Source organism: Syngnathus floridae, chromosome 4 (assembly GCF_059516105.1).
Source record: "Syngnathus floridae isolate MCC-2025c chromosome 4, RoL_Sflo_1.0, whole genome shotgun sequence".
NCBI lineage: Eukaryota > Metazoa > Chordata > Actinopteri > Syngnathiformes > Syngnathidae > Syngnathus > Syngnathus floridae.
Genome location: NC_142416.1, coordinates 19,364,307 through 19,391,580, shown reverse-complemented (window position 1 = coordinate 19,391,580; position 27,274 = coordinate 19,364,307). Strand labels below are relative to the sequence as shown.

The following is a 27,274-nucleotide window of genomic DNA, read 5'->3' as shown; positions in this document are numbered from 1 at the left end:
AATATCAGCCGGCTGCATATTTTCCATGACAAGACTTTTTTTTTTTTTTTTTTTTTTTTCACGGGCCCCCAACTCTTCAAAGACGCACGTCGCAGCTGTGCGTGTTTTGTTTTTCCCTTTGCCCTGACTTGATCTACCTTGGGGTGTTGATAGAAGGCAACACAACAATGTTTGCTGACTGACTGGATTAAAAGGGATTACACGTGTACACACACGCACACACACACACACTTGTTCAAATGCCGGGTTTTTGTGATTTGCAAAATAAGACCAAATTGTTATTTGAAAACTTCCCACATTGTCACCGATAACCTGCATTGAGATAATGTGGTTGCACAAGTGTACACACCCCTACTTACAAGCGGGGGATGCAGTATTGACCCATCACTTTGAAACTGATGTTTGAAATGGAAATCAGCACACACCTGCCGCTATTTCAAGTGTTTCGGATGATTCTTTCTTTTATTTAAATTTGCAAAACTGTTTGGTTGTCATTTTGTTTGTGTTTTATTGTTCAAAATTTAAATTGAATTTTTATTGTATATTTTTTTTACTTAAATATTTTGGTATTTCTCATTCTATATTTTACTACATGTATTTTTTTTCTATGTACTTCTATTTTTATGATACTAGTGTTAGTCCTTACATTTAGATTTGATTTATTTGATTTGAATTTGTGTTAATATTGAGTTTTTTCTTTTGCATTCACTCTAAAACATTTTCTGTGTCATATGTTTTAGAATTCATTTTCAATTTCAGTTTTACAGTTGTCGCATGTCAAACACCAACCGAATTCCATTTTGGTTTTCTGAGTTTGAATTGTTTTTGCCCAAATTGTGTTTGGGCATATACGAATTGTTCAACATGGGAACGGTGAAGTATGTGAAATATTTCCCGAACTCCTCCAACAATGTTTACTTTTTGATGCCAAATATGTGAAGTTAACAGTCCCATCATACGCTACGAGCAAAGCGTCGGTGTGTGCGACTTGGCAGCCTGTCACAACAGCTCTGCTAATTCTCTCATTAGTTTGTCATTTTCCACCTTGTCATTTCACCTCCATCGTGCCTCGCGCCAGCTTGTCGTGAACTATTGGCAACGTTTCGGGCCTCGAAATTTTCAGAGTGGCCGCGTCACCGGCGACATGTTTACAACTGATTCGTTTTTTTTTTTTTCTGAGCAGAGATTAGCGACTTGGAGCACGTGCTCGCATTTAAGCTACAACCACGAGGTGCTTCGGATGTGAATTCCAAAATATATATAAAATGATTATTTTGAAGGTGGTGCAAAAAGTTGGAGGGTATTGAAGCATGCTGCATTCCTGGATGTCCTCTTGTGTGTTGTACAGTGTCAGAAGACGATGTGCTGAAAGGCAAGCGCTCCATCAAGAGTCAGGCTGTGGCTCACCAGAACTCTGAGAGCGACGCCTCGCTGGACGTCGACGACGACACACTGTCGTCTCTGGAGGAGAAAGATCTTGAAAACTTTACCGGTACGAAAAGAAAAAACAATTGGTGGTAACCTGGTGGGGTTATCTGGTGGTTCTTTTCACATGAAATACAATTTTAAAAAATAGAAGTTGGGACAGCTCAAAAAGGCAACAAACGTTTGTAAAAATTTAAATTGGGTAGTAAAGCAAAATATGTTTTGCTAATGGCAAAATTGTCAACAAAGAAGTTTACACCACTTGTCCCTTGTCTTATCCTAAAATTTAAAGCTATAAGTAAAAAAGTCAGCAAATTCTTTTGGAGCAAGCAACTCGCTTCCTTTGTTGATCTAAAAAACACTGTTGCCATAAATGTCAATAATTTCGATTTTAAAGCTCTATAAATGCCCAGTTTATCCCAAAACAAATACAAGTTTTTTTTTTTAACCAGGGTTAAATGCTGACTGTCTGTCTATCCCTATGCATGAATTTCAGGTTTTAGTCTTTTTATTATGACAAGTGTTCCTAATATTCTGACAAGCTCACACCGAATATCATATATGTCGAAATGGAGGGTGTCATTATGTGGTGGCTTTCTGTCGTCATACGCTTCAGTTAATTGGAGAGCTGCTCCTAATGTCACTCCACAAGGCAAGCAAAATATTCAAAAGCCTCACAGTGCCATAACAGAAACTGGAGGGTGCCCAGTATGACTCCATTGCTCTCTTAACATACCGTATCTACTTCAACCTTTAGTTTAGTAGCAGGGTTGTATCCAGAGCTGTTCCTAATATATTGACTCTGTCATGGAGCCACTCACTTGAAAACAACTATTTGTAATAATTCATGCTAGCTGCATGAGAGGCTATATGCTACCAGAGAATTAATTTCTTTAAATTGATATAAAAAAAGGGAAAAATATAAATGCATATAAATTTCTACAGAACCTTCAGATAACATTTGCACTGTATTAAATTAAAAACTATTAATATACACCAAATCCAATCTACTTTGCTGCCCATTGGAATCAAAATATTGTTCATTAAATATTATAGTCTGGTAATCCGATTGTATAGGGTAATCCCTTTTTACTGGCTCTATTAAAATAACGCACAGTGAGAATGCATTAGCATTTTTGAGAATTCCACGTGATTTAAACTCTTATGTATTTATGTCAAGTCATAAGTGTGCGTGTGTGTTTTAACAATTGTCACATTGAGTCTGCAATTTCTGAAAATCCGTGAAAGAGCTTCGTTTGCATGTGGACAATCTAGAAAAAAATTGCAGGGGATCCGAAGCATTTTTTAAATTATTTCTATCGGTCTGTTTTAATTTATTAATCATTCCTCCTTCTATTTAATTGCCTTAAGGCTTTCACGGGATTAAATATATTCATTTGTACGATTCCATCGTCCTTTAATTAACAAGAGATATTTTGTCCTTTTTTTAAATGGTCCCTTCCTGACTATCTTTATGTGCGCGTGCACGCGCATTCCCCCGCTGCACCGGCAGGCCCGGTCAACGTGAGCACGGCGGCCCAGCTGGTGGCTCCGGCCGCGGTGGTGCGAGGCACCCTGTCCATCACCTCCTCCGAGCTCTACTTCGAGGTGGACGAGGACGAGCCGGCCTTCAAGACCCTCGAGCCAAAGGTAAACCGGAATCTTTTCGAGCGCTTTTTCTTTTGAAACAAAGTTGCAGGCGCGCGTATTACATGATACTCCTCGCATTTACATAATTTAATAACAACACTACTGTTATTTTAATAATTAAAAGTAAAACGAGAAAGCAAAAATAGTAGCGCTGGAGCTGATTAAAAAAAAAATTAATAGATGGCATGACTTGAATTTGAAATGCCACTTTTGTGGAGCTACAGGTGGCTCCTTTTCATTTCTCTGTGCTTTCAAATATATTTTGAGGGTTATACATTAGCAATGCCGAACTTGAGTAAAATAGGAATGGATTCATCTGAATGTTGCTCACACGTGGCATAGTAACGTTCGAAATAAATCAGTGGGAGGATTTTAACGTCTGCAAACAGGGAGCGTGCATTCAAGCACGTTTCATTTTTTGGACATTTCGCTGCGCCAGAAATGAGTGAATGCATTTAAATGCATTCGTGTTTTTCTGCAACCCCCCCAAAAAATAAATTTAAGTCACGCCACGAGGCCTACATTGTACACTTGCAACATTTTATTAACATTTCTCTCCCCCCCCCACCCCACCAAAAGAAAACCACCTTGGCACGATGCTTTCATTGCATTTTTAAATAAAAGTTCCTTCACTTGGTGAGAACATTTAAAAAGGAAAACAAATACCTTCTCGTCCTTTTCCTTCTTCAGCTCCAAAACCCCCAAACTGTCTTTTTTTTTTAACATCACGGTCGAGAAAAACAAAACAAAAAAATACGAGCCGGGAGTTTGCGTGTTTTTTTTTTTTTTTTCTTTCTTTTATAATTTGTCCAAGCTCTTGGCGTTGGTAAGGATCTCCCTGGCCAGCCTCCACGTCTGCTTGGCGGCCGCCTCCAGGGCTGAGTGCGGCTTGCCCTGAAAGAGGTCCAGGTTAGGCAGGAAGTAGTGCGGGCAGCGTCGGCATTGCAGGCAGGAGATGAGCTGCAGCAGGATTCCGTTGAGCCGGTCTCCCAGGCACGCCTCGTCCCAGTCGGCCTCGCGCGGGTGCTTCTCGCACTCGTACAGCAGCAGCGTCTTCATGTGGTAGCTGTTGAGCGGCTGGCCGGGCAGCTCCAGGTGGCGGTCGCGCAGGGTCTTGAGCACCGACAGGCACTTCTTGCGGCAGCCGGCCATCAGCAGCCGGTTCTCGGCCTCGCTGAACTGCAGCACCCAGGCGTCGCTCTCGGCCGAGCTCTGCTTGCCGGTGAGCGAGTAGCACTCCTTGGAGAGCAGGTTGAAGCCCTCCGCTTTGACTTCGGCCACGCGGTTGGGGCCCGGCCAGGGAATGTGCGCCGCCGGCCACTGCGCCGCGCTGCGCGGCCAGATGCCCGTGCACTTGAAGGCCGGCGTGATCTGCACCACGTAGCGCTCGCGGATGCGCAGCCGCACCTCGCTGGTGTCCGCCACCATCTTGACCACGTCGCGGTAGCTGCACTTGTCCACCGCCTGCGCCACCAGCGTCTGGAAGCGCGAGCGAATCTTGCGCGCCGACAGGTAGCCCGAGGCGGTGATGAACTCCACCCACAGCGACATGCTGCGCTTGCGGCCGTCGCTCAGCTTGAGCACGGCGCAGCCGGGCAGCGAGCCGTCGTCCACGAAGTTGAACACGCCCATCTGGTTGAGGTAGAGCACCACCTCGAACTCGTTGGGCGACGTGACCTCCATGCCCTCGTAGCGCGCGTCGATCTCGCTCAGCGAGCTGATGAAGCGCGGCTCCTGCACCTCCACCTCCTTCAGCACGTCCGAGACCACCTTGCACACCTCGCGGATGGTCTTGGCGATGGCGGCCTTGCGCGCCTGGCACCGCTCGCCGTGGTACTTGTTGAGCTGGTACACCAGCTTGGCCTGGGTGGCGATCATGTTGGGGCACAGGTCCGGGCCGTACGCCGGGGAGTCGCAATAGGCTGACGGATCCAACGCTTACCGGTGGGGTGGGTGGGGGGAACACAAAACGCAGCTCCAAAAAAAAAAAAAAATTATATAGCCCAAACCCAAAAAGTTCTTACTCCTGCTTCTCGGCTCTACAAAGTCCGACCTGGACGCTGCGGCTCGCTCATGGTCCTGCCCGTCCGCTTCGGCGCACTTTTATGAATGGCGCACCGGAGCGAGAGTGAAGGAGGTCCGGCTTGCTCCTCCGGCAAGAGTGAAGGCTGCCCGGCCGCGCGCAGCCAATCAGCGGCTGCCGAAGCGGCTGGAGGGGGGCGCGCGACAGAAAGAGAGAGAGAGCGCGAGAGAGAGCGATTGATACACGCACACAACATAAACGCGAGTGGTCCACGCATGCACCTTTACGCATTGGTGTCCCACCTCCAAAAAAAAAAAAAAAAAAAAGTAGGTTAGCGAATTTTTTTTTATATACCCTGTATTAATAAAAACGCTGGCGGGGGACAGCAAAAAGATATAACTAAGTGTAATTTTGCTGTGGCTTTATATAAAAGCAAAAACGTTTGTCTGACTTAGTCACATATTAGCAATTTAAAAAAATAATATGGAATGTGATTGCTCCCCAAAAATATTTAGCCAAGCAACCTCATAATGAACACTGAAATACAGTAGCATAGAAGGCCCAAGTGTTCATCATAAACGAGGCTCGGGTTTAATTAAAAAAAATTAAAATGAAACAAAATTGGCATGGAAATGTTAAAACGTAAAAAAACATACTGTCCTGAATTGAACATGTTTTAAATAGACTACAAACTTAATTGTAATATCTTTGGTTGTATATTTAAAATTTTATTCTAATTTAATTTTGATTTTACTCTGAGAACCCGTTAAACATAAACAAAAACCCCAAATTGATTTCTACATATTTACTTTGACCAACTATTTGCATTTCAAATTTGATTTGCGATGATGATTTGTGACGCTTTATGAAGAAAGTAGCGGCGCTACCTCGCCGGGAGGGACTTCCCTCCAACAATTTGACGAAAACCACGCAATTATTCCGATTGAACAATTCAATATAGGTCAAGAGCCAACAGCTGCCCTTCTGTTTTTGCCGTGTGGAAAATGTCATTATGAGCTTTCGCAGCCTACAACGCTGACGATGGCAGTCGAGGGGGGAAAAAAATATACCGTAATGTTATGCTTTCTTTATTTTCACGTGCTTATTTTTTTGACAACGCATGACTGCGTTTGCTGACCAGATCTAAGAATAGCGGCGAGATGAAGCAAAGCATCGCGGGCGAGCCAGCGGCCAGCTGTGAGAGCGCTTTCTCCACTTAAAGCCGCAGAAATGTCAGAAAAAAGCCAAAGATTAATTAGCTCTCTTTTGCTACACACACTCTGCACTTCATCAGGGTTTTTTATTCAAATAATGCCGTAAGGCTCCAGGCAGTGGAAGAGCATTTACTTTTATGCCGGGCAGCCAAACCTTCTTTTCTATGGCTATCGTCACAATTTCTTTTTTTCCCAATAATTTTAATTCAATTCTTGTTCAGAGTAGCGACTCGGTGTCCTAATGTGGTATTGGACGGTAAAATGGAGGATTATGAATACTCCGGGATGGGGGGGGGATCGCGTGGGTGTGCGACTGTTTATTATCTCGCACGGAGCTCCGGAGGAATAAATCGACGCAGGGTGGAGAGGAAGTGTCCAAATATTATGAAGGACACGCTAACTGTAGCTTCGCGTAATATATGATGACACAAAGCCGGGGGGCTTCTATAAAGACATAACGGATCTGTTCTGGGCCCCGTTGGCTTTCGCCGCTAGTCCCGATATGCTACGTGTGCGATCTGTCTGCATTGGAAAACAATGAAAGAAGTAATCAGGTTGATCTAAAATATGCTAGCGCAAAAAACGAATTAGTTCAAATCTAGTTTTTTGTCTCCATTTTGCACTCCATTTCCCCCCCCAGGTGGTCATCAAGCTACCGTGTATACATTTGCGATGACTAGAACCTCCTCCAAGGCCAGATTTGTTCCCAAAACATACACAAGATATCATCTAGAGAACATCGTGTTAGTGTTATGACTACAATTATGTGTGAGGGGGGGGGGTAAACCCCCCACCCCCCCTTCGCTCCCATGAGCAACGAATACAAACGCATCAGATATGTAAACAGACATCCTCGCCGCCAAGTGTTAGCGATGTTCCTTCTCTCGTGGCAGCTGCTCGCTCCCAAAAAGAAAAATCATCGCAGGCGACTAATTGGCGGACGGCGGCGAAGCATCTGCTCGGCAGAGAGATGCTTGAGTGTGTGTGCGCGTGTGCGCGTTCAGCAGCGGCAGCACTCTCGGCGTTTTCAACGCCAGGCATCAATATTGCATGTGTTGTTGCAGAGCCGGGCTTTGAGCTTTCTAATACCGACTGAATGAAGAAGTGAGGACGGGCGGCCCAACGTTTTGTCAAGATATTCTGTATGATGTAAACGCTGATTGAAGTTCGGGAGGGGGGGGCTTTTAAATTTTAATCTTATCCAAAATGTTGTTTTTACTTGCAAGGAATAAAACGACAGAGACGATACAAAAAGTGTTTCATGCAAAAACGACAAACCGTCCATTTTTTTTTTTCTTCTTCTACAACCCTGCCATTTCCTTGAAGGTCAGCATCCAGTGAGAAGGGCCCCCCCATTGAGAAGACATTGCTAAGCCTAATTAGCGGGGCGGTGACGGCTACCCGGGGTAAGCCGCGCCGTCTGGATTGATGCTCGCTCGCTCGGAGAAAATCAGCCGAGTGTTTCGGAAAAGGAGCGAGCCGATCGTTACCCGAAAGCGGGAGCGCTCTTCCCCTCGGTGACCCCTCCCCCACCCGCCCCGCGGCTGCCAATCACAAAGAGGCATGGGCTCTGAGCGAGCAGCCTATTGATTTTCCAGTTAGCGCCTAAGTAGTTTGTGCTATCGGGCTAACGGACAGGCCGCGCAGGTACGTCATTATCAATGAGCCTGAGGTAACTCTCTCTCGCTCGCTCTCTCAACTGAAATGGAGCATTGCTTGTATGTTGCCCCCCCCTCCCCAAGTTGCAGGCTGTGCAATTCAAAAGTTGCATTGACCACATTGCTGTCGATTAGAATTCAATTAATCGTTCAGCCCTTTAGTGTAGGCACAGTTTTTTTTTTTTTGTTCTTTATTTTCTCCAGCTTTAGCTCCAAAAACAGGCTGATAAAAATCACTTGACCGAGCAGTAAGCAGGCAGGACAGTCCACGTGAAGGCGATTGTGCACGAAGGCCTTCTTCTCTTCGTGGCCATCTTGCCTCCTAATGATAACTAATGTCTCCCTTCGAGTGCTTCACCCGTAAACAGCTTTGACTCGACTCGGTTTGCGACCGCACGTTCAAATTCTAACCACCAAGCCCCCCCCCTCCCCCCACCCACTCTTTGCTCGCACCTGAGCCAAGCCCCTCCATCATGCCTTGTCTCTGGGCTTGACTGGGACGGTGCCCCCCCCCCCACCCCCCTTTTTGATTGATCCCCTCGCTCCATCATTTATTCCCCTCGGCTGCCGTCGACACCCCGTGTCAAAGGCGACACCGCCGCCTGATGGATGGGCCGTCTCGCGGATGCCAGCGCGCCTGGTAAGCCGCTGATATTACAATCAGCACCTGTGTACCTGCTGTTCGCTCACTATCGGATCCGGGTCAGCGGGAATTGAAAGATCGATCGTCCGGGCCGAGGCGTACGCCGGCGTGGAATTGTAAATGGACTTGAGACGGGCAAGCATCTGCATACTTAACGCCGGGAAGCCTCATGAATACAAGTTTGATTTTTGCCCATGTTTGCTGGTTTAGGATTTGTGGCAAAAGGAACACTCCTCAGTTGCCATTAGGGTTAATGATCCATGCCGTCTGCTTGAAACGGGGCATCCGTTGGGTTGTTACGGCACATTACACAGCCACCTCGAGACTCAGTCGTAGCAAACGCGAACACCACCAATAACAATTTGTTCATACAGTTTAATATTTCAAATTTTAAAGAGTCGTTTCAAAAATTTGATTCATTACAGCAAGTCGTCCAGGTCCTGAAGCGGCGTAGCAGCCCCGGACCACTATCACTGTTTGACTGTTGACATTGTTTCTTTTATCAAATGCAGTTTTTTTTTTATGCCATATGTAGCGAACTGCAGAATCTTCCAAAAAAGTTCAACTTTTCTCTTCAGAATATTTTTCAAAACGTTTTGTGAAATGCATGCTCAATTCGGCATGACAACCACAGGGCAGTTGAACTTTAGATGTCCATTATATATAAATTTAAGTCCTACTCTTTGCCTGGTCTTTCAAAAGCCCACTTTGGATACCCAGCCTGAAATTCCCTGAGAGGGGTCTCCTTTTCACCCCGCACCAATTTAAGCCAAGCACAATAGTGGGATTAGGAAAGAATTTACTCCGGCGCAGGCAGCTTTTGACGCCAAGCTGTCACCAAATCGCCACAAAAATGTCAAATTGACTGCCGCTGTTTGCTTCTGTGCATTCTGAAGCGCTCCTCGATTTTTTTAAGATATCAGTGCAAAGCAAATAAATGTGTTGGATCCATTTTATAGATTTAAAAAATAAAAGCTTTATTCGTCATCACTTACACAAAGAAGGCTTTGCAACATAAAGAAATTATAGTCATCAATAAAGCTCTCGTTTTATGGAAAAAATATCTTAAAAAAATGAAAAATACATGATGTATATTATAAAAATAATTCAGAAAAGAATACAAAGGAAATTATGGGAAACAGCAAACCATAAAAATATATAAATTATTCTTCTTGATGATTTCATTCCAAATTGAATTAGTCAATTTTGAAAGTCTCCAATGCCTCACGGCTGAATAATTTTTAATGCACACTCCTTCTATCAATTAACCCCTACGAGCGCTGCAGCGTTTTCCTAAATCCACTTTTTTTTTTTCTTTTCGGGTCACTTCAAAAAGGCTAAGCAGCCGAGGAAGAGAAAGGGCAGCAGAAAAGGCTAACCAGTTAGCAAACAGTGAAAAGAGGCTTTAATCCTTAATAGGCTAAATTCAGACTAAGTGGCCCCTAAGACGCTTTCAAAAGGGACTTTTCAGACTCGCCGTTTGGGGACTTGAATGCTTTGAGGCCTTTTTTTTTTTTTTTTTGGGGGGGGGGGGGGGTGAGGTTGTGCTTCAGAATGACGCTGACTGCACGCTGGGCTTGTTTATTTTCCTTTCATTCTCCTCTTAAATCGCACACCACCGCAGCCTTTTTACTCCAGTTTATTTTTTCTTGCCCGCTGCTAGTTTGTTTGACTTCCCTTGAGGGGAAAGGAACTTTTCTTCTTTTTTTTTTTTGTATGTGCGAGTGGTGATTACATCCTGAATTAGTCGCGTCGCCGGAACAATTGTGTCCGTCAGTCGTCGGTAAACAGCAGCCGTCTTTTTGACGCTTGTCATGTAATTGCCGTCATCAAAAAGTGTTTGGAGAATGGGGCGCGGATTTAATTTGGTGGAAACATACAAGAGAAAATGAATTTGATACTGTGTGTGAATTTTAATGTGATTTTGTACAATTCAGAATTCTGTAAAAAAAAAAAAAAAAGGCATTGTGATGCCATTTTTAGTGGCTAGCATGCGAAACAAAATGGCCGCCTCGAGCCGGATAATAACAGGTGGATTTTTCATAGTTATCAAACGTCGGGAAACATAAAACATTTTAGGCCTTTTTGATTAGAGTTCACCTGTAAAGTCAATTCCGTAAATTTGTTTCTAAATCGTAAACAATTGAGAAAATGAGCAGATGATTGCATCACGCTCCACCGGTTCAAGCCACGGAGACACGATGGCTGCTGGATAAGCAGCCAAGTGTGAAAGTCCGGTCATGTGGCTGCGGGTTTTTCCTCATTAGCCGCCATTGTTTTTGCCTTGGCACCTTCCTTCTCTCCTTAACGCCATCCTTGTGCTTATGCAATCCAGCCTCCACTATTCCTTTTCGCCTCCCCTGCCTATCACTCAATCTCAAAATCAAAATCCGTCTTAATTGGCTCCAGAGGGCCGGAGGAGGCTTTTGTGTCAACGCTGACGAGGGTCCCGATTGGTCGGCGGGCTCAGACAGCCAACAGACCCCCTTGTTAGAGAGTCGGGTCGGCGAGGGGCTTTTGCTGGCTCGTTAGTACGATGAACTCATTGGCTGACGAGCCGGCTGACAAGGCCTGGCTTGCCTGCGTGCGGGGATACGACGAGACCTGAACGATTTTAAAACGGATCTAATTGCTGCCCCCCCCCTCCCCTCCTCACTATTGCGATTTACAGTGCGATTACATCGCTAATCTTTTGGGTAGCTACACAAGAGATGCTAACCAAATACACAGTCCAAACTTAGCTAGAAAAGTTCAAATCAGCAATATTTTGTCACCTTACCAAAGCACTACGTGAGCACGTGTATGAATTTAAAGCATCTTTTGCTTGATGAAAAAGCAATTTGCGACCCTCAACGCTTCTTCCAGTTATTTTTTTTTTTCTCCATTCTTTTATGATTTTTCCCTGCACTCGGTCCTCTCTCCCCGCTTTGCTGTTTTGATGTTGATGGATCACCTCTCTTCCTCCCGCTCATTAATTTCATCACCTTATCTCCCACACAGCACTTGATTCCACCCAAAAAAAGGTAATGATAAATCCCTCATCCATTATCCTTTAACCGAGGCAGCCGCGCGGAAACACTTAATAACAGGCAACAAATTGAACTTCAATCACCTCATTTCCCCCCCTCACCTCCTTCACGCCTCCATTCAATAGACGCTCCGAGTTATTCGGCACTTTTACATATTTGTGTGTTTACCTTACAACGCCGCCGCTAAAACAGATCGTTGCGCTAATTAGCGCCGGCGTCGTCATATCAGGCCAAAAACACGCTCGTGGAGGCTAGCCTACAACCACTTTGTCATTTCCGAATTCCAAAAGCAAAATGGCGGCTTGAAAAAAGGCATCGGAAGGTTCTAGCGTGGCGTGCTTGGTGCTTTCCATTTCCACAGCCCCCTTCATGTGTCCCTCTTCATTCTTCAGCCTTTTGGGCGTCTGACAGTGACAAACGACAGCGGCGCAGAAATGAGCAGCCGCCACGGCAGCTTCGCCCCGGCAGGCCGCTCCAAACAGGTTGAAATAGGCGAGCAGACCTTGGCAATCAGCGGCGTTCCTTTGTTTTCTCTCTGCGGCGTGACGCCTTCAAATTGATCTGCCGGCGCAGCCGACCCGAATGCGCCGTTTCGCTCGGAATGAAACGTCGATAGGAGTGTGCCCCGCCGAGACTTGATTTGGTTTTGACCTTCATTTCATTTTCTTCTTTACAAATGCTTTCTATCGTGGTTCTTAGTCAAAACTGTTTCGAAACAGGAATTTTTTTTTATGGTCAAATAGGAAGCAGATAATTTATAAATATTTGTTAAAGGCTTAACAAAGCAACAACAGCTGCATTATTTTTTATATTTATTTTATTTTATTATTTACTGTTATTTTATATTGCACGATTGATATGGAATAGAAAAATCATCTGGTGAGGAGCATTTTTTGTGTATTTTGTATTGTGCTTTATTTAAGACCTTCACTGTAAAAATGGATCTTTGACGTCGAGAGCTGTCCACGGCAGTCAATGAGTTAAAAAATGAGTGATCCCTTTTCTAGCCTAACTATTTATCACTGGATGTGTAATAATTCCCGCACGGACAGTAACCACCACGCCGTGTCCATTTATCCCGGACGTGGTCACATTACGGCGCCGATAGTTTGTCAGGCTGCTTGTCACTCGCTCCGCTTTTTCATCTGCAAAGTAAAAAGATGAAGACCCCGGGGGTGGGGGGGAGGGGGGGGACGATTTAAGGGGACATTGAGATTGTGTGAGTGTCACATGCTGGTAAAATATATTTGTCGGACTCCATCAGTTGCACGCATCTTCTTGACACGGACGAAGAAAAAAAAATCAAATTTATTTCTGTGTCTAGATTGATTGACTCTTCCCTTGGAAATAATTTTAGGTTCAGGTCAAAGCGCGACGGGCGCGAGCGTAACAATTTCTGATGTGCTGTCAGCGCGGCTGACTCGACCCCCTCCTCGCTGTTGCTAATTCCAGCATTTAGACGTGCTACTCCTCTACTTAGCGCTGCTTTGTTAACAAGGTCTTTTTGCTTCAAAGGTTTCCGCAACAGTAAAAAAAAAAGACTCACGAAACGCTTCTTCTCCTCCAGCGTTATTATTCATCGCACATATTTAAATGCGAGGCTGGCTGTTGAGTTGAGAGGAGCTCATTAGAAGGCTGGCCGAGGCGGAGGGGACCAGCTGAGGACAGCCACCGCTTGGGCTTTCTCTCCGAGGAATACGAGAGACTCACTTCAAAGTCTCTGGAGTTCAATTAAATGTGGATTAGTGTCTGGGACAAGCTGCCCGAGACAACACAAGCAGAAACAGCAGCTTCTCTCTGCCCTACTCTCCTCCCAGAAAATATCAATATAATGCTTTTTTTTTTTGGATATAAAAGAAACACTGTCAAGAGGCGCTTTGAGATACGAGCGACCCGACTTACAAGTTTGTCTCGTATCAATACGCCGATTGTCGTGGTTATCGTATTTCCTTCTACCACGCAGGTGTTCCTTGTTCTTCAGCCGCCATAAGTCACCTCTCAGCGTGCTAAATAGCTGCCATTTTAGCGCTAAAGGAATCCCTTTTTCATGGAGGCTGATCAATAAAAGACATTAATCGTGCTCCTCGGGCTGGAAGGTGAAAAATGAACTGGCGTGACCCTTCTGCTAGCTTCGGGTTGCTGAAGAATATTTATTTTGACTTTGGGATACAATTGTAAAGATGTCTTGTATTTCTATTTATTTATTTTATTTTGATTTATTTTGTTGCAGATTTTGGCGTACACAGAAGGTCTTCATGGCAAATGGCTGTTCACGGAGATCCGGGCCATCTTCTCCAGACGTTACCTCTTGCAGAACACGGCCCTGGAGATCTTCATGGCTAACAGAAGTAAGGCGGCGACATGCTACGGTGGTACCTTGACTTCCCAGCTGAATTGGTTCCCTGACAATGTGCAAAAAATTCTAATCACATGTAACTCAAATCAAGTGTATGCATTGAAATGAATGGAAATGCTGTTAATCCATTCCAGCCCTCAAAACACCAACAAAAAAATTGAAGGGTCGCTCACATTGACCCAGCAAACGAGAAGGTCGATTGGGGCATTCACAAGTCAAAGTGCCACTGTATTCATTTAAACATGGGAAACGTTGACTAACGCAATATTTCCTCAAATCTCACCACAGCCGCCGTCATGTTCAACTTTCCCGATGCCGCCACCGCCAAGAAGGTGGTCCACAGTCTTCCCCGTGTGGGCCTCGGCACCAACTTTGGCCTCCCACAAACCAGGTTAGACCTCCATCAATTCCATTTTTTTTAAGTTTGTGTCCATTCATTTCCGAGTTTTATTTTTAAATCTCGTAATATGATTAATATTTACACAGTATATTCCAGTACAAAATAATAGTTATTATTTCTTATTTCTTTTATTATTTTTATTTAATCATTTTTTATTTTTAGAAAGATCACTATGTTGACTAAAACAAAAAAATTTAACTAAAAAAACATTCAACGCTTGCTTTTTTTTGTATCTTGCTGTGCCATTTTTAAACCACAACATATGGCGCAGGAAAGAAAAAAAAAGTTATTAATACATTCACGCTGCGTAATTATTCAATGAACAAGAGTGCATCGAGTGATGATTGAGTGTGCTCGTGGTAGTCGTAGTAATGTGTGTGCGTGTGTGTGTGTTCAAGTCCATTAATCAGGTTAGTTTGCAGACCGAGCCGGGTCACTTTGCCTCATTGACCTTCGACAGCCGCTCTCGAGGCACATTCACATGGGCAATATTGCTTCCATTGCATCCTCTTTTCAACATATGCAAAACAAATGATGAAAAAAAGTAAGCTGGGATATCCATGATTCCTTGATTATAAAATGAAAAAAAAAGGTCTGCTACAAACGGGTCCATATTTTCACTTTTAAGAAGCCCTAATGACAGTAATCACCGTGTTGACAGTGATTAATTCCATCATTCCCCTTTGTTTTAATTGGATTGGGACTCATTTGTTTTTGTCCTGCCACATGTAGTACTGTGCACACTGCAGATTTGTGTGTCTGTGTGTGTACGTCAGTAAGTGTGCACCTTCGGCCCAATTTATTGCGTATTTGTCTTGAACTAGTGAAGCTCTGCATATTTCTCACATGATGGCAAATAGAGCTTGCTAGCTTGTTAGCATTGCTTAGCATGTTAGCTACCATGTCAATATTTTTTAGCACAAATTTCCCTTATTTAATTTTTCAGGCGTATCTCCCTGGCCACACCAAAGCAGCTTTTCAAGGCCTCCAACATGACTCAACGATGGCAACGTCGCGAGATCTCCAATTTCGAGTACCTCATCTTCCTCAACACCATCTCCGGTAAGGACGTGTCCCAGTTCGCCTTTTGTCCCCGTATCCTCATCTTCCCATCTTCCACCAGGACGGACCTACAATGATCTGAACCAGTATCCCGTCTTCCCCTGGATCATCACCAACTATGAAGCAGACCAACTGGACCTGACTCTGCCGAGCAACTTTCGAGATCTGTCCAAGGTACTTAAAGGAATTAATTGTTTGAACACATGTCATCACGTCCAGTCTACGTTACGGCTAAAGCGGCGGACGCCTCGTCTCCTCGCCACATTCCTCGCTTTCAATCTGCCCCTCCTTTCTCTTCATCTTCGACTCGAGCCTTTGCATGATTCCGTTCTGCGGCGTCACATTACCCGGCAGAGTCTGAAATGTGACAAAACATCGGCACTCGAGCCGAGTGGTAATAGATGTGTATGACTTGTGTTTTATTCATGCTGTTGACATACATGTGGTATCAGTGTAGGATCGCTGGAGCGTAGCAGACTGCCATGTGTGCAAAAGCCCCCCCCCCCCCCTCAATCAAGCCTCCCCCTCCCCCACACACACACACTTTTGCAGTCATGTGCTCCTCCGTGTTACCTTTTTATCGTTCTTACATTTCAAAGCTCATCCAGGCCGTCGTTTCTTTTTTTTTTTTTTTGCTTATACCGAAACACACACACGAAAATAGAAGAAATCCATCCATCCATAATCGTCAACTCAGATTACATGCCATTAAAGTTAGATACGCGTATTAGGAATAAAAGTTTGGGATTTAACACTTAGGCCTATTACGCTACTGTACCGTACAGCGGTTTTGTCTGGAAAACGAATTATGTGACAGGCGCTCCCGCCGTGACATTGAGAAGCCAAAGTGGCGTGAACGCACTCCTCCACACGTCACACGATGTCATCGTCCGCCGGCGTAAAAGAGGCCACACGCAATTTATGCCCCCCCTCGCCTGCCGTGACCCCGGGGGGCTTTCTTATCATAAACTCTAACCTCCAGCTGACATCAAACGCTGCACCCCCTCTCCTCGAGATAACGTTGTAGTCTCGATAAGCACGCGCTGGAACCGACTTCATGTGTATATATATATATTTTTTTTTTTGTGATGGCATTGTAACAGAAGTAGCGAAGCGTTATCGAGCGCAGCGGACTTCTCGTAGCCGTGTAGGCTAATGGCGTATTGATTTTTGAGCCATGCGTGGCCCATATGTTTATCCCCCAGGCGCCTCCCCTACAACCATTTTCACCGTTGCAAAAACTGCAATATACAGAAAACACGTGAAAAAGATTCTGAAGAACCCCCACCCTGAATTACGTCGGCCATTTTGTTTGAAGTGATGTCACAAGGTCACATAGTTTGGAGAAGAATATTTTTGGACGTGTTGTGTTTTCCGCTTCATTCGTTCATAATAATCAGTCTTAAATTTGATTTATGTGGCCTTGATAAATTATCAAATAAACCTCTTTTTGAACAATCTGAATAAAATAAAAAGCAATTTATGGTCGGCAAAATATCCACTGTGCCGCATTGTGGACACTCCCGGGAATCGTTTCTTCCTTTTAATTACCCCAACTAATTCTTTCCGGATTAATCCGAGATGAATTTGCAGATGTTTGTCTCATTACAGCTGCAGTGTGTTAGCATGCGTTGGCTAACTCTCCGGTCTAATTAGAACTCTGCTATTGGCTCGTTTATCTGAACCTCTCGTCTCGGTCCCGGTGACATATTGGGCCAATTTGTAGCCCGCGGAATCCGCTGTCCGCCCCTCGCCGAGCACCTCGTCGCTGTACGTACTGTAAGTCCCCCCCCCCCACCCTCCCCCGCTATAATTTACAGCATTAACGACGTCAGGCCGACCCGTGCACGTGCACTTGCGCGATGTCGCCGCGGCGCTTTCACTATTTCTTATTTTATATGCCTCCTTCAAGCCTTTTCTTTTTTTAATGAGTCGGCTGTTATTAGGGTGATAAATCAGAGCAATGGCTGTGATGTATAATTCACCATGTGTACTCACCCCTTACCCCGGCGGACCCCCACCCCCGAGGAAGCCGCAGTGTATCACTGTCAACTCGGAGCTGCACGGCACTGCGTAAATCCACGCAAACACACACTCGGGCACATTTCATATTGTCGTGTATTGTTATTGCCATTGTGGCTATTGTCATCACTTTCAAGAAAAACAAAATATATAATAGAAATTGCAGATATAAGAAAAATAATCTGTAGTTTTACCGCAGGTTGCCGCTGCTCACCGCCGGAGACGGAAAAAATAAATAAGGGATAGATTTTTACCAAACATTGCACCAACAACACCGCACACGCCCCATCACATCCGCACACAGCAGTAGCCCAAGCGCAAAATCAATACTCCCGATCCGGCGCGAGTCTCCCAGTGACAGGCGGCCTATGATATGAAAGAGATGCCATTGATCCGCACCTCGCCAGACCCTCATCCTCAAAAGGCCATCATTCCATTAGCATCGATCCGCTATGTTTGTGTGCATGTGATGGATTAAGGCGGCGGCCGGGAAAATGAGGCGCGACCGGCAGAGGACTAATAAAAATCGAAGCGTCCTGAAAGTGATTTCTATAAATGGGGATTTAAATAACAGCCTCCAGACAAAGGGCTGCTGCTTATTCTCAGACTGATGTCAACTTAATATGACTTCATCATTTTCCAGGGTTACTCAAATGCTATTATTCAGCCATTCATGCAAAGTAATATTGAAATCCCTCCGCAGCCCATCGGTGCTCTGAACCCCAAGCGGGCCGCCTTCTTTTCCGACCGTTACGATTCGTGGGACGACGACCAGGTACCGAAGTTCCACTACGGCACGCATTACTCCACCTCCAGCTTCACCCTCATGTGGCTGCTGCGCATGGTAAGTGGCAAACTTCATAACAAGCAGCTACAAAAACTAAAGAAATCTATGTGTGTTAGCTTAATGCTAGCTGTGTATTGCACATTGTGTATTAGAACCACATCATTTTGTCTGCTAGCTTAATGCTAACAAAGCACATTAGACGGGTTAGCCAAACTAGCATCCATGTTTTGGTCATTATGCGCCTTGAAACTTTAACAAACGTAAACAGCAGCAACACATGAACTGACAGCATAAAGGCAAAAAACTATATATTCTTTATCCATTTTGGATGGAAGCAAAACAAACAAAATACCAAGCATTATTATTCCAAACCACCAAGCAAAAATATATAATGAAAATCTAATATATAAAAATAGTTTATTCTCATTTATCGTTGCTCATTTAATAGGTCGGCGCCGAATCACACTGTCCTCAAAGACCCCCGCACTGCAATCAAACAAGGCTTCTGGTTGAGATTATTTTTTAAGAGACTCAGTGCACACTGCAATATTGTCTCTGTTGAGTGGATGCCATCAATCTGGCCATACTGCCCTCCAGGGATCGGGAGGTTACTAAGTTTTTTTTTTTTTTTTGCCTCCTCTCCCCCCTTTGTATGTTATTGCGCCACTAGCTCACCATTGTCAGCGAGTCCCAGAAGGGCCGCAGCATTGATCCACGAGCATCATTAGCCGGCTTATGCTTAGGCCGCTTTACCGCTTGAGCCTGGTGTTAAAACTCTCCAATGCCTATTAATGTCCCACACGTGACCCTCTCGTATATTGTCCAAATTATTTGTTAGCATAGCGGTTGGTGGCGGCGGCGGCGGCGGTCTTCAGGTATATGGCGGGCGTTTCACTCGGGGGTCTCGGGCCAGTGAGAGCACGATTGATCTGCCCTAACAAGATTATACATGATTAGAAATGCATCAGTGGCATGGCTTTATTGGCTTTGGAGGCTCACTGGGGTTACTCGCCCCCTCCCACCCCTCAACGCAATGATTGTTAGCCACAATATGACTCAATGCATCTGCAAAAATTGCAATATTGGCTGCAGAGGTTATTCAAATATTATTACATTTTTTGTAATCCACAGGAGCCCTTTACCACGTTCTTCCTCAACTTCCAAGGAGGCAAGTTCGACCACGCCGATCGCACGTTCTCATCGGTGTCCCGCGCCTGGAGGAACTGCCAGAGAGACACGTCGGATGTCAAGGTACACCAACAAACAAGCGAGCCGTGCAGTGATGGAAAAAAAATTCCAAAGGCGAAATCACAGTGCGATTCCAGAAGGTTCCGCTGCACCCTATGAACAATATTCCGATAGACACGGAAGAGCGGCAGCGCAAAAGAGGAATCGCGATGGCCAGTCACTTGCAATTACTATCCTGTGGCAATGAAAGCTTCCCGGTCCTGCGATCAAAGCCAAAGACTAATCCTCATCTGTCTCCCATTCAGCCGGGCTATAACCTGGACTTCAATCTTCCCCAGCGCCCCCCCCCCCTCCAAATCTCTGCTGCGCTGTTGGATTTGCCCCCCAAAACAGCCCGGGTCGACTTCGCACACTTTTAACTACTCCCCTAAAACATTTACAGTCCGACATTGCATGTCAAAGCAAGCTCAGGGTCTCTTGGCACCGGGTCACCGAATCGGGGGGCCGGTGGGGCGTCGAGGGGTTTTGACGCTTGATTGCGCTCGAGTAACCCCCCCCCCTCTTTCTCCTCCTTCACCCCGGCGATAAAACATGTGGATCGCGTTACAGCGTAGTTGGCCGACGCTTGATTGCGAAAGCGGCCGTTTTTGCTCCCGCCGTCCAGACCCGTCAAAGCGGATCAGAGCGACGGGGCTCAAAGTCACATCAAAACAACAAGCCAATCTGGACCGCATCACAACATAAGACCATCGGCCAATCAAAATCCGATATCTCCACATAGTTTGTTTTTCTTTTAATATGAAACCCAAACAATTTGCAGTTTTTTGAGTAACTATAAAAAAAAATGCAAAATTGTCGCTCGCCAATAAAAAAAGCTTTGCATTTTTTTTTTCCCCCAATAAAAGCGAAACCAACTTCCATTAAACGTCTTCAACTTAAGCTGGATCGAACCAAGAGCACCAAACGTTTTATTTTTCTTTTCAATACACGTCCGCCGTCTTTTTCCACTCGGACACACCCATTCTCTCCCGACGCAAAAGAGGAATTAGCAAAGAGACATTTCAATTTAGCTTGCCAAGTATACCTTTTAGCTTTAGCGTTCGAGCCATTCATGGAAGCCCAACGTCCCTCCCAGAGGCCAAAAAGCTCCAGTGTGTTATTTCTTCTCTTAAAAAAAGAGAGAGAGAAAGAGAAGGGGGCGATAATAGGCTACAACACCCCGATTGAATGCGTCTCTAGCCTGGGTGACGCTAGCATGACCCCCCAATCCCTTGACCCCTCGCCTCAGCCTAGAGGCATCAGAGAAACCTGCAACAGTGGTTGCAGGGGGGGGTGCTTGGGGCAGTGACCCATGACAGGACAGGATTGGGGATCAGAGGGGCTGGCCTCTGACCAGGGGCCACTGCACATTACGCTGCGTGCGAGGCAACCCTCCGGCCTTTTCTGCTCTACGTGTGTGTAGGACTTTTTACAGCAGCCCCCCGGGCTCGTTAAGGGGGGGGGGGGGCTTTTTTAGTCTGGGGTCGTCTTCTTGCGCAGTGAAGTCATTTCACAAGTGAGAGGAAGCGGCCGTGTTGTTTTTAGAGCCCTTGTGTTTGCTTGCTCGTTTGATGAGCTCTTTGCACTACATCGACATTTGTTTGTGTTGCTTGGAAGTCTCGCTGCCGCTTTTTGGAAGCCGAAAGTACGAGCGAGAGTTCGCTTTCCTGTTTGGCAGGCATCGTCTCACGTTTCCTAATTTTGTCTCCAGTGATTTTCTAAAAATTCCAACGCACAAATATGTAGTTATCTAAACACTTTTTTTCCTCTCCAAAAATTGAAATCATTTTCGTGTTTGTATCACAGTTTTTTTCCAAAAATTGAAATGAATTTTTTTTTATCATGTTTGTGTCAGTTTTTTTTGTTCTGATGTGACCGCTATGTCTGTAGCATCGCCTTAAAACTAGCTTAGCTATTCCAACACAATAAAAGCAAAATGTAAACTATTTTAACGTTCACAGTTCACCGCATAGTTGTGTATAACTTCCACCTTAATCATCCACTTGTTTACACGTCGGGGTACGTCGCGGCGTCTTAATTGAAGACGCATGGGCTCTAACAATAACACCAGCTCGGAACCCCGAGGGCGGCTTTGTCTGCGTTTGTTTACGCTCATTATGCTACAAGTTCCGCTTTGTTAGCGTTTGGGAAGGGCTCGCGTATTGCTGTCATAACCCGATTGCGTCTCGCCGTCGTACATGTGGGGAAGATGTTGTGTTGTTTGAGACAGGGCAAATAAAACAATCCTTTTTTTTGTTCCCGGCGCAGGAGCTGATCCCAGAGTTCTACTACCTCCCTGAGATGTTCGTCAACACCAACTCGTACAACCTGGGAGTGATGGAAGACGGCACGGCGGTGTCGGACGTGGAGCTGCCGCCCTGGGCCAAGACCCCCGAGGAGTTTGTGCGCCTCAATCGGCAGGTAAGCCTCGCCGAGGAACATAATTAGAATGAATTCAACGGTAACTGAAAACGACATTGTTATTTCCTGACGGGCTACATTGTGGGTACTTCAGCCTTCTCAGTGTCTGCGGCCACTGGGACCTGCTAACCAGCCGGTTAATATGACCAGACCCCAATCATTAATCATTTTTTTTTCTCGGGGGCGGGGGGTGTCCATCTGCTTTTTGTGTTGTATTTTTTCATGCCTCAAAGCGCTTGCACGGTCCTAAAACTTGGACTAGTATTGTTTGAGGGACCCTCGATGATGATGCCCCGGTTTTTAATAACTTGAAAGAAAGGCCAAATGATGGCAGAGGATGAGGTCGAGGTACGGCTGCGTGGGTGGACAGCCTCGTGGCGGTGACGGATCGCTGGCATTTGAGGGTGTCAGCTGGCACAGTCGCGAGAGGGATGAGCGTGGCACTGAGGAGAGACGCAAGAGTGAAGGACTTAATGGGCTCTTTGGTTCACTTTGGCTGCCAGGCGCGCTAATGGCCTCACCGCAACAAGGATTTAGTCACACACACATATACACACTCCAGTTCGCCGTCTTCCACTCGCGGTTATGAGCCCGAGATGATTAACAGCTAATTAAGGTCCAATCTGGAGAGGCCATTAAAAGGCTCTCAGAGTAAAGGATTGCGCGGAGTGTCGTCGTCGCGGGCATGCCAAACGGCAGCTTGTTTTCGTAGCCGCGAGCGCTTCTCGCCGGGTAATAAAAGTAATCCAACGTAAGTTATGACTGCTGGAACGGATACGCTGCGCATGTCTCTTGTTATTCTTCTGTATGGAAACACACGGCAGCAAAGCGGCCATTGTTGCCTTAACGGGACCCCCCACGCTAGCAGGGAATGCTAACGGCTAGCATCGAGAGTTGAACTTTAAGCAACCACAAACATTCTGTTTTGTTATTACTTCATAAAGTTAAAGTGGGGAAAGATCATTTAAGTATGTATTTGTAATCTATTTCTGGGTCATTTAAACCAGACACTGATTCATAATAATGCAAAACATGGTAAAAGAAGTCTTACCATTCCTGTCAAAAATAGTCAAACTCTACACATCCCAAATTTGCTGCTCCCTCGTTCATATTTGGCCACATGGTGCTCTTGTCCTGGTGCTGACAGACCAACAAACCGCACACAGGGTACAAATACGCAAGGGTATTGCAATATAAATTGCACGCCTTGTAAATCATGCCTTGCGTCTTCAGAAGGAGACCGTTTTCCTGGTGTTGAAGGGTCAAGACAAGTGAGTGATGGCTCTGACGCTGAGGAGCTTTCCCTCATCTGTACGTGCGCTTTCCTATCTTCTGAATTCATCTCATGCTTGGAATGATGTTTCTCCTTAGGGGGGCATTCGGTGCACCTCACAGCTGTTGAAACCGCAAAGACCATTCTGAAGCGTCACTGGACGCATGTCCTATTAATATGACGCAAAGCACATTTCCAAAATGGCAGCCCGGTCCCACCACCAAGTTCTCACTCGACGTGTGATTGACTGGAAACCAATCCAGGTTGGAGTTTGATGTACATTTACTGTCAACTCTAACTATGAAGGGGAAAAAAAGATTACACTGTGTAAGTGGGCCTATTTTTTTTCCACAGAAAGTGAAAGTAGCTCCCGCATTTCTTCCCACACTTCCCAGCGGCGGCCATCCATAATGAAGCGTCATGTGACATCTGTTTACGTTGCTCTTTTATCCAAGCTTGCGCATAAATGTCATTCCCGGCAGTTTCTCGGCGCTCCCCACGTGTGCGCTGAGGTAAACCACCGCAAGACGTACTTATGCGCTGACGGAGTGAGTGAGTGTCAGTAGCCCTCCCCGTTAGCTTCACGCTAATCGCCGCAGCGCGATGGGAACGGGCCGGCGTGGCGAGGCGCCGGCCGTGCTCTGGCTAATGTCAGACGGCGCTCGCCGGAGGAGGATCGTCCGACGGCAGGGGAGGACATGTTTACCGCCTTTTACGAGCCCCCCCGCCTCCCCCTTCCCGATATTTCACTCGTCTTCTGCGGTGACATCACGGAGGGAGAGCCTGAGAAATGCGCTGATCTACTGCCGCTGACATGCCGGCTCGCTAATGTTGTCCTTCTCTTCAATCCTCCCGGATAAACTCCTTTCTTCTCTTACGTCTTTGTCCTTATCTGGACGTCTGTTCAACGGACAAGTCGTGTTAGTGGCTTCTGTTGAACTTCTTAGTCCGTCAAGAACGTCAAAGGTGAAAGCTAAGCAGTAGCTGGAGTGTTAGCACAGTTTAGCGACAGATAATAGAAGTTTGGAAAAGGGAAAATATGATATTGCAATTTTGGTTATGCCGCCTCCATGAGATCATAACTCTCTTGCAAATGTTGATATAGTTTGTTGTATAAAATCGGTGTTGGTTACCACCAAACTTGAGTCACCGCCGTTGGTTTGGCCCATTTACTCCCCAATCAGCGATGTTTACGTTCTTGCCCTTTGCCGTAAATTGGACCACTTAGCTCACCCTGTCCTGACGCGACGTCTTTGTTTTGACGAGATACTGGCCCAATCACCGCTCATTGGGATTCTTTTCCTCGTGAGGCTTCTCTTCAACTGGAAGAAGCCGGTGGAAGGTTTCGGGTTTCGGTTTGCCGCCGTTGACCCACCGCCACAACTCTTGCAGTTGTGACCTGTCTAATTAGCTAAGCGGGTTGGAAGGTGACCTGAAGACCCAATCCGCGGTCCTCGCATGCGAAGAACGGAAACAACCGCTTCAAGGTTCTCTCTCCTTACGTCCGTGTCGAGGCGGGCCCCTCGGTCCAGGCTTCTCGGTTGACAGTCGGCTTCTCATTTACAGCGACTTAATAAGGCCTTTAATCAGAGCGCTTGTCAACCTTCGGGCCGGGGCGAGTCCACGGAGTTGATCCCGAAGATCGGATTTCTGGAAGAAATCGCAGAAAGGTGGGGGGTGAGGAAATATGAAGGCTGACCTGGAAGGAAAAGTTAAAAGGGGCCGGTTGTACTTAACAGTGAGAAATTATTTGAATTTAAGTACAGTGTACTTTTGTAAACTCATCTTTTGGTATTTACGGAATGTGTAATTGGTTTAGAATTCCTTCTATTTGCTCTTTTTCTATTTGACAGGCCTTCGGCCTGACTTAATGACTCACCTTCTAAAGATAAATCCCATTCGGCAAAGCCACAAACCACAATGAGGCTCAGAAACATCACACAAAGATCCTTTGGTGGCCTTTCAGACTTTTCGAGAAGGAAAATAAGGATCACAGTCTCTCATAACAGAAAAAAAAAAGCCTTCTAAGGTGACGTTTTTGAGATCATGATCAAGAAAAACTAAGTGTCAGCCAGCTGCTTAACTGATCACTTAGTATCTTGGCATCTATGGGAAGGATCTCGTGTCTTGAGAAAAAAAAACATGAAAATATGGTGTCTGTAAAGTGTCGGCCTTTGACAGCGACTCAGTCAAAGTGTCCGTCTGCAGACGTCTCTTGGGTTTTTTTTTTTTTGGGGGTCGAGTCTTTTTTTTTTTTTTTGGTCCGGCGACATGCTTTATGTTTCAAAGGGGAAAATAATTCGAGTAATCTGACACAGTCTGGGCATGTTCGTTTTTTGGGTGTATTTTCATTGGCATTTGGGAGACGGCCCTGTTCCGCGACTGGAAGGAAAAAACACTTGAGATTTGGAAAAAAGATAGGACTGATCTAAAGAGCAGGGGTCTTCAATACGAGGAGCCCGGACCCGTATGGACCCGGAGCTTTTTACAAATACTGCTTGAAATTAAACTCTGGAAATTCTTTGTCATCCAAGTAAAGCGCCATTTTGAAGGCCATTCCTAAAGACACAGGAAGTCGGCCATTTTGGTTTCAGGTGGCCATTTTTGTCTCTGTAGCATCCTGTGGGATTTTCAAACAAATTTTCAAAGCTGGTTTACCCGAGCAACAAAAAAAAAAATAACCACCGATGTCAGTCACTTTCTTTTATTTGGCAGTTTGTTCTAACATATGAACTGCCGGATATGACCAAATGTTTTGCAATTAATGAGCTCATCATGCATACGCTGTATATTGATGTTTGTGAAGGTAATCGCCCCGCCGATGACGAATTCGATTCCCACTTTGTCAAATATGAAACAATAGTAAAGTGGGATCGCGGCGACTTCCAACGCCCCCTCGGCCCCTTTCATAATTTACATAAAGGCTGCTAAATTATTCATTAATTATCTCAGCAGCCCCTGCGGATGAGGGTGGCACACAAACTGGATGCTAATTGGCCCATCAATAATCCCGCCTGCTTTCTGGTGAAGGGGCCACTCCATCCCACCTCAGGAATCCGCTATCTGGCCCAGACCTTCTGCTCCTTCAACGCAACACACCCAACCTGGCACACACTGGAACCTTATCTTCATTTGCCGAGCAATACTTTCGACAAAACAATTCCTCTTTTTTGGCTTTGTTTCTAACTTTGAGATGGATAAATCGATTAAGCTACGGTTAAAAAAAATTGAGTGTAAAGTTGATTACATTAAGCATTCCCGTCTCGTATTGAGAATTACTTTAAGGAATTTCTTTTCAACTACTTCTTGAAAGTGATTTAAAAACAAAATAGCGCACACACTTTGAAAAAAAAAAAAAAAAAAAAAGTGGTCTGCGCCAGAGTTGCTCTCCTGTTTTCTCCCCGCGGTTTCTTATGTGATTGCGAGCAAGTAATTAAGAGATTGGGGACGAATTAGCGACGGAATGAGCTGTCACAAAGTCACATTTAAGTGAGGGATGCGCTGCGGCTTGGCCGTAAAAATTTAAATGATATAAATTGCCGTTTAAGTGCAACGCCGGCTAATGTTTTGCCGCAAATTAATGTGACACAAGGCAGCAATGACAATCAAGGGCTGTCTCATTCTAATTTGGTCGTGCTTAGAGGGGCTTTTGTGGCGCCGACAGCTTTACACAAATTAACACAATTGCCTTCTTTTTACGAGGACCGCCATAAATGTTTTTTCCCCTCCTTGGCTGGCTAATGAGGAGGCAAAGCGGCAAACGTCTCGCTGTTTTGCCGCGCGCTCGGGAAAGGCGAGAACAAAGACGGCCGCCTCGCAATGCCTCCCTAATGAACGACAAGAGTTCCTTTAATGGGACGAGGCCCCCCCAACCCTTATGATCAGATATGGACGTGTGGTGGTTTTTGCTCGTTAGAGAAATTATTGGCAGGTTGCGCGGCAGGAACGGTTCACCGGCGCTCTCCGAGGACTTGACGACATTTAAGGAATTACCGCTCGTCGCTAATGACATGATCAACGTGTTTAGGGACGATGGTGCGCATCTGTCGTGTCATCATCGGAATGCCATCAAGATGTGTGCAGT

The 27,274-nt window shown here is 45.5% G+C and overlaps 2 protein-coding genes across 3 annotated transcripts in view; one reads left to right on the top strand and one right to left on the bottom strand.

Annotated features, from left to right (window-relative positions):
• lrba (LPS-responsive vesicle trafficking, beach and anchor containing) overlaps positions 1-27,274 on the top strand; it is a 96,187-nt gene that overhangs the window by 50,951 nt on the left and 17,962 nt on the right. For both annotated transcript variants that reach the window (XM_088374362.1, XM_088374361.1), the window contains exons 39-47: positions 1,349-1,492; positions 2,939-3,075; positions 13,873-13,990; positions 14,287-14,389; positions 15,345-15,460; positions 15,522-15,634; positions 18,186-18,326; positions 19,401-19,520; positions 21,765-21,917. In XM_088374362.1, coding sequence (XP_088230488.1) covers positions 1,349-1,492; positions 2,939-3,075; positions 13,873-13,990; positions 14,287-14,389; positions 15,345-15,460; positions 15,522-15,634; positions 18,186-18,326; positions 19,401-19,520; positions 21,765-21,917 — 1,145 coding nt within the window. The remainder of the gene's footprint in view (positions 1-1,348; positions 1,493-2,938; positions 3,076-13,872; positions 13,991-14,286; positions 14,390-15,344; positions 15,461-15,521; positions 15,635-18,185; positions 18,327-19,400; positions 19,521-21,764; positions 21,918-27,274) is intronic.
• Positions 3,632-5,292, bottom strand: mab21l2 (mab-21-like 2). The gene has a single exon (XM_088374363.1). The coding sequence runs from the start codon at positions 4,951-4,953 to the stop codon at positions 3,874-3,876; it is 1,080 nt and encodes a 359-aa protein (XP_088230489.1). The 5' UTR covers positions 4,954-5,292; the 3' UTR covers positions 3,632-3,873.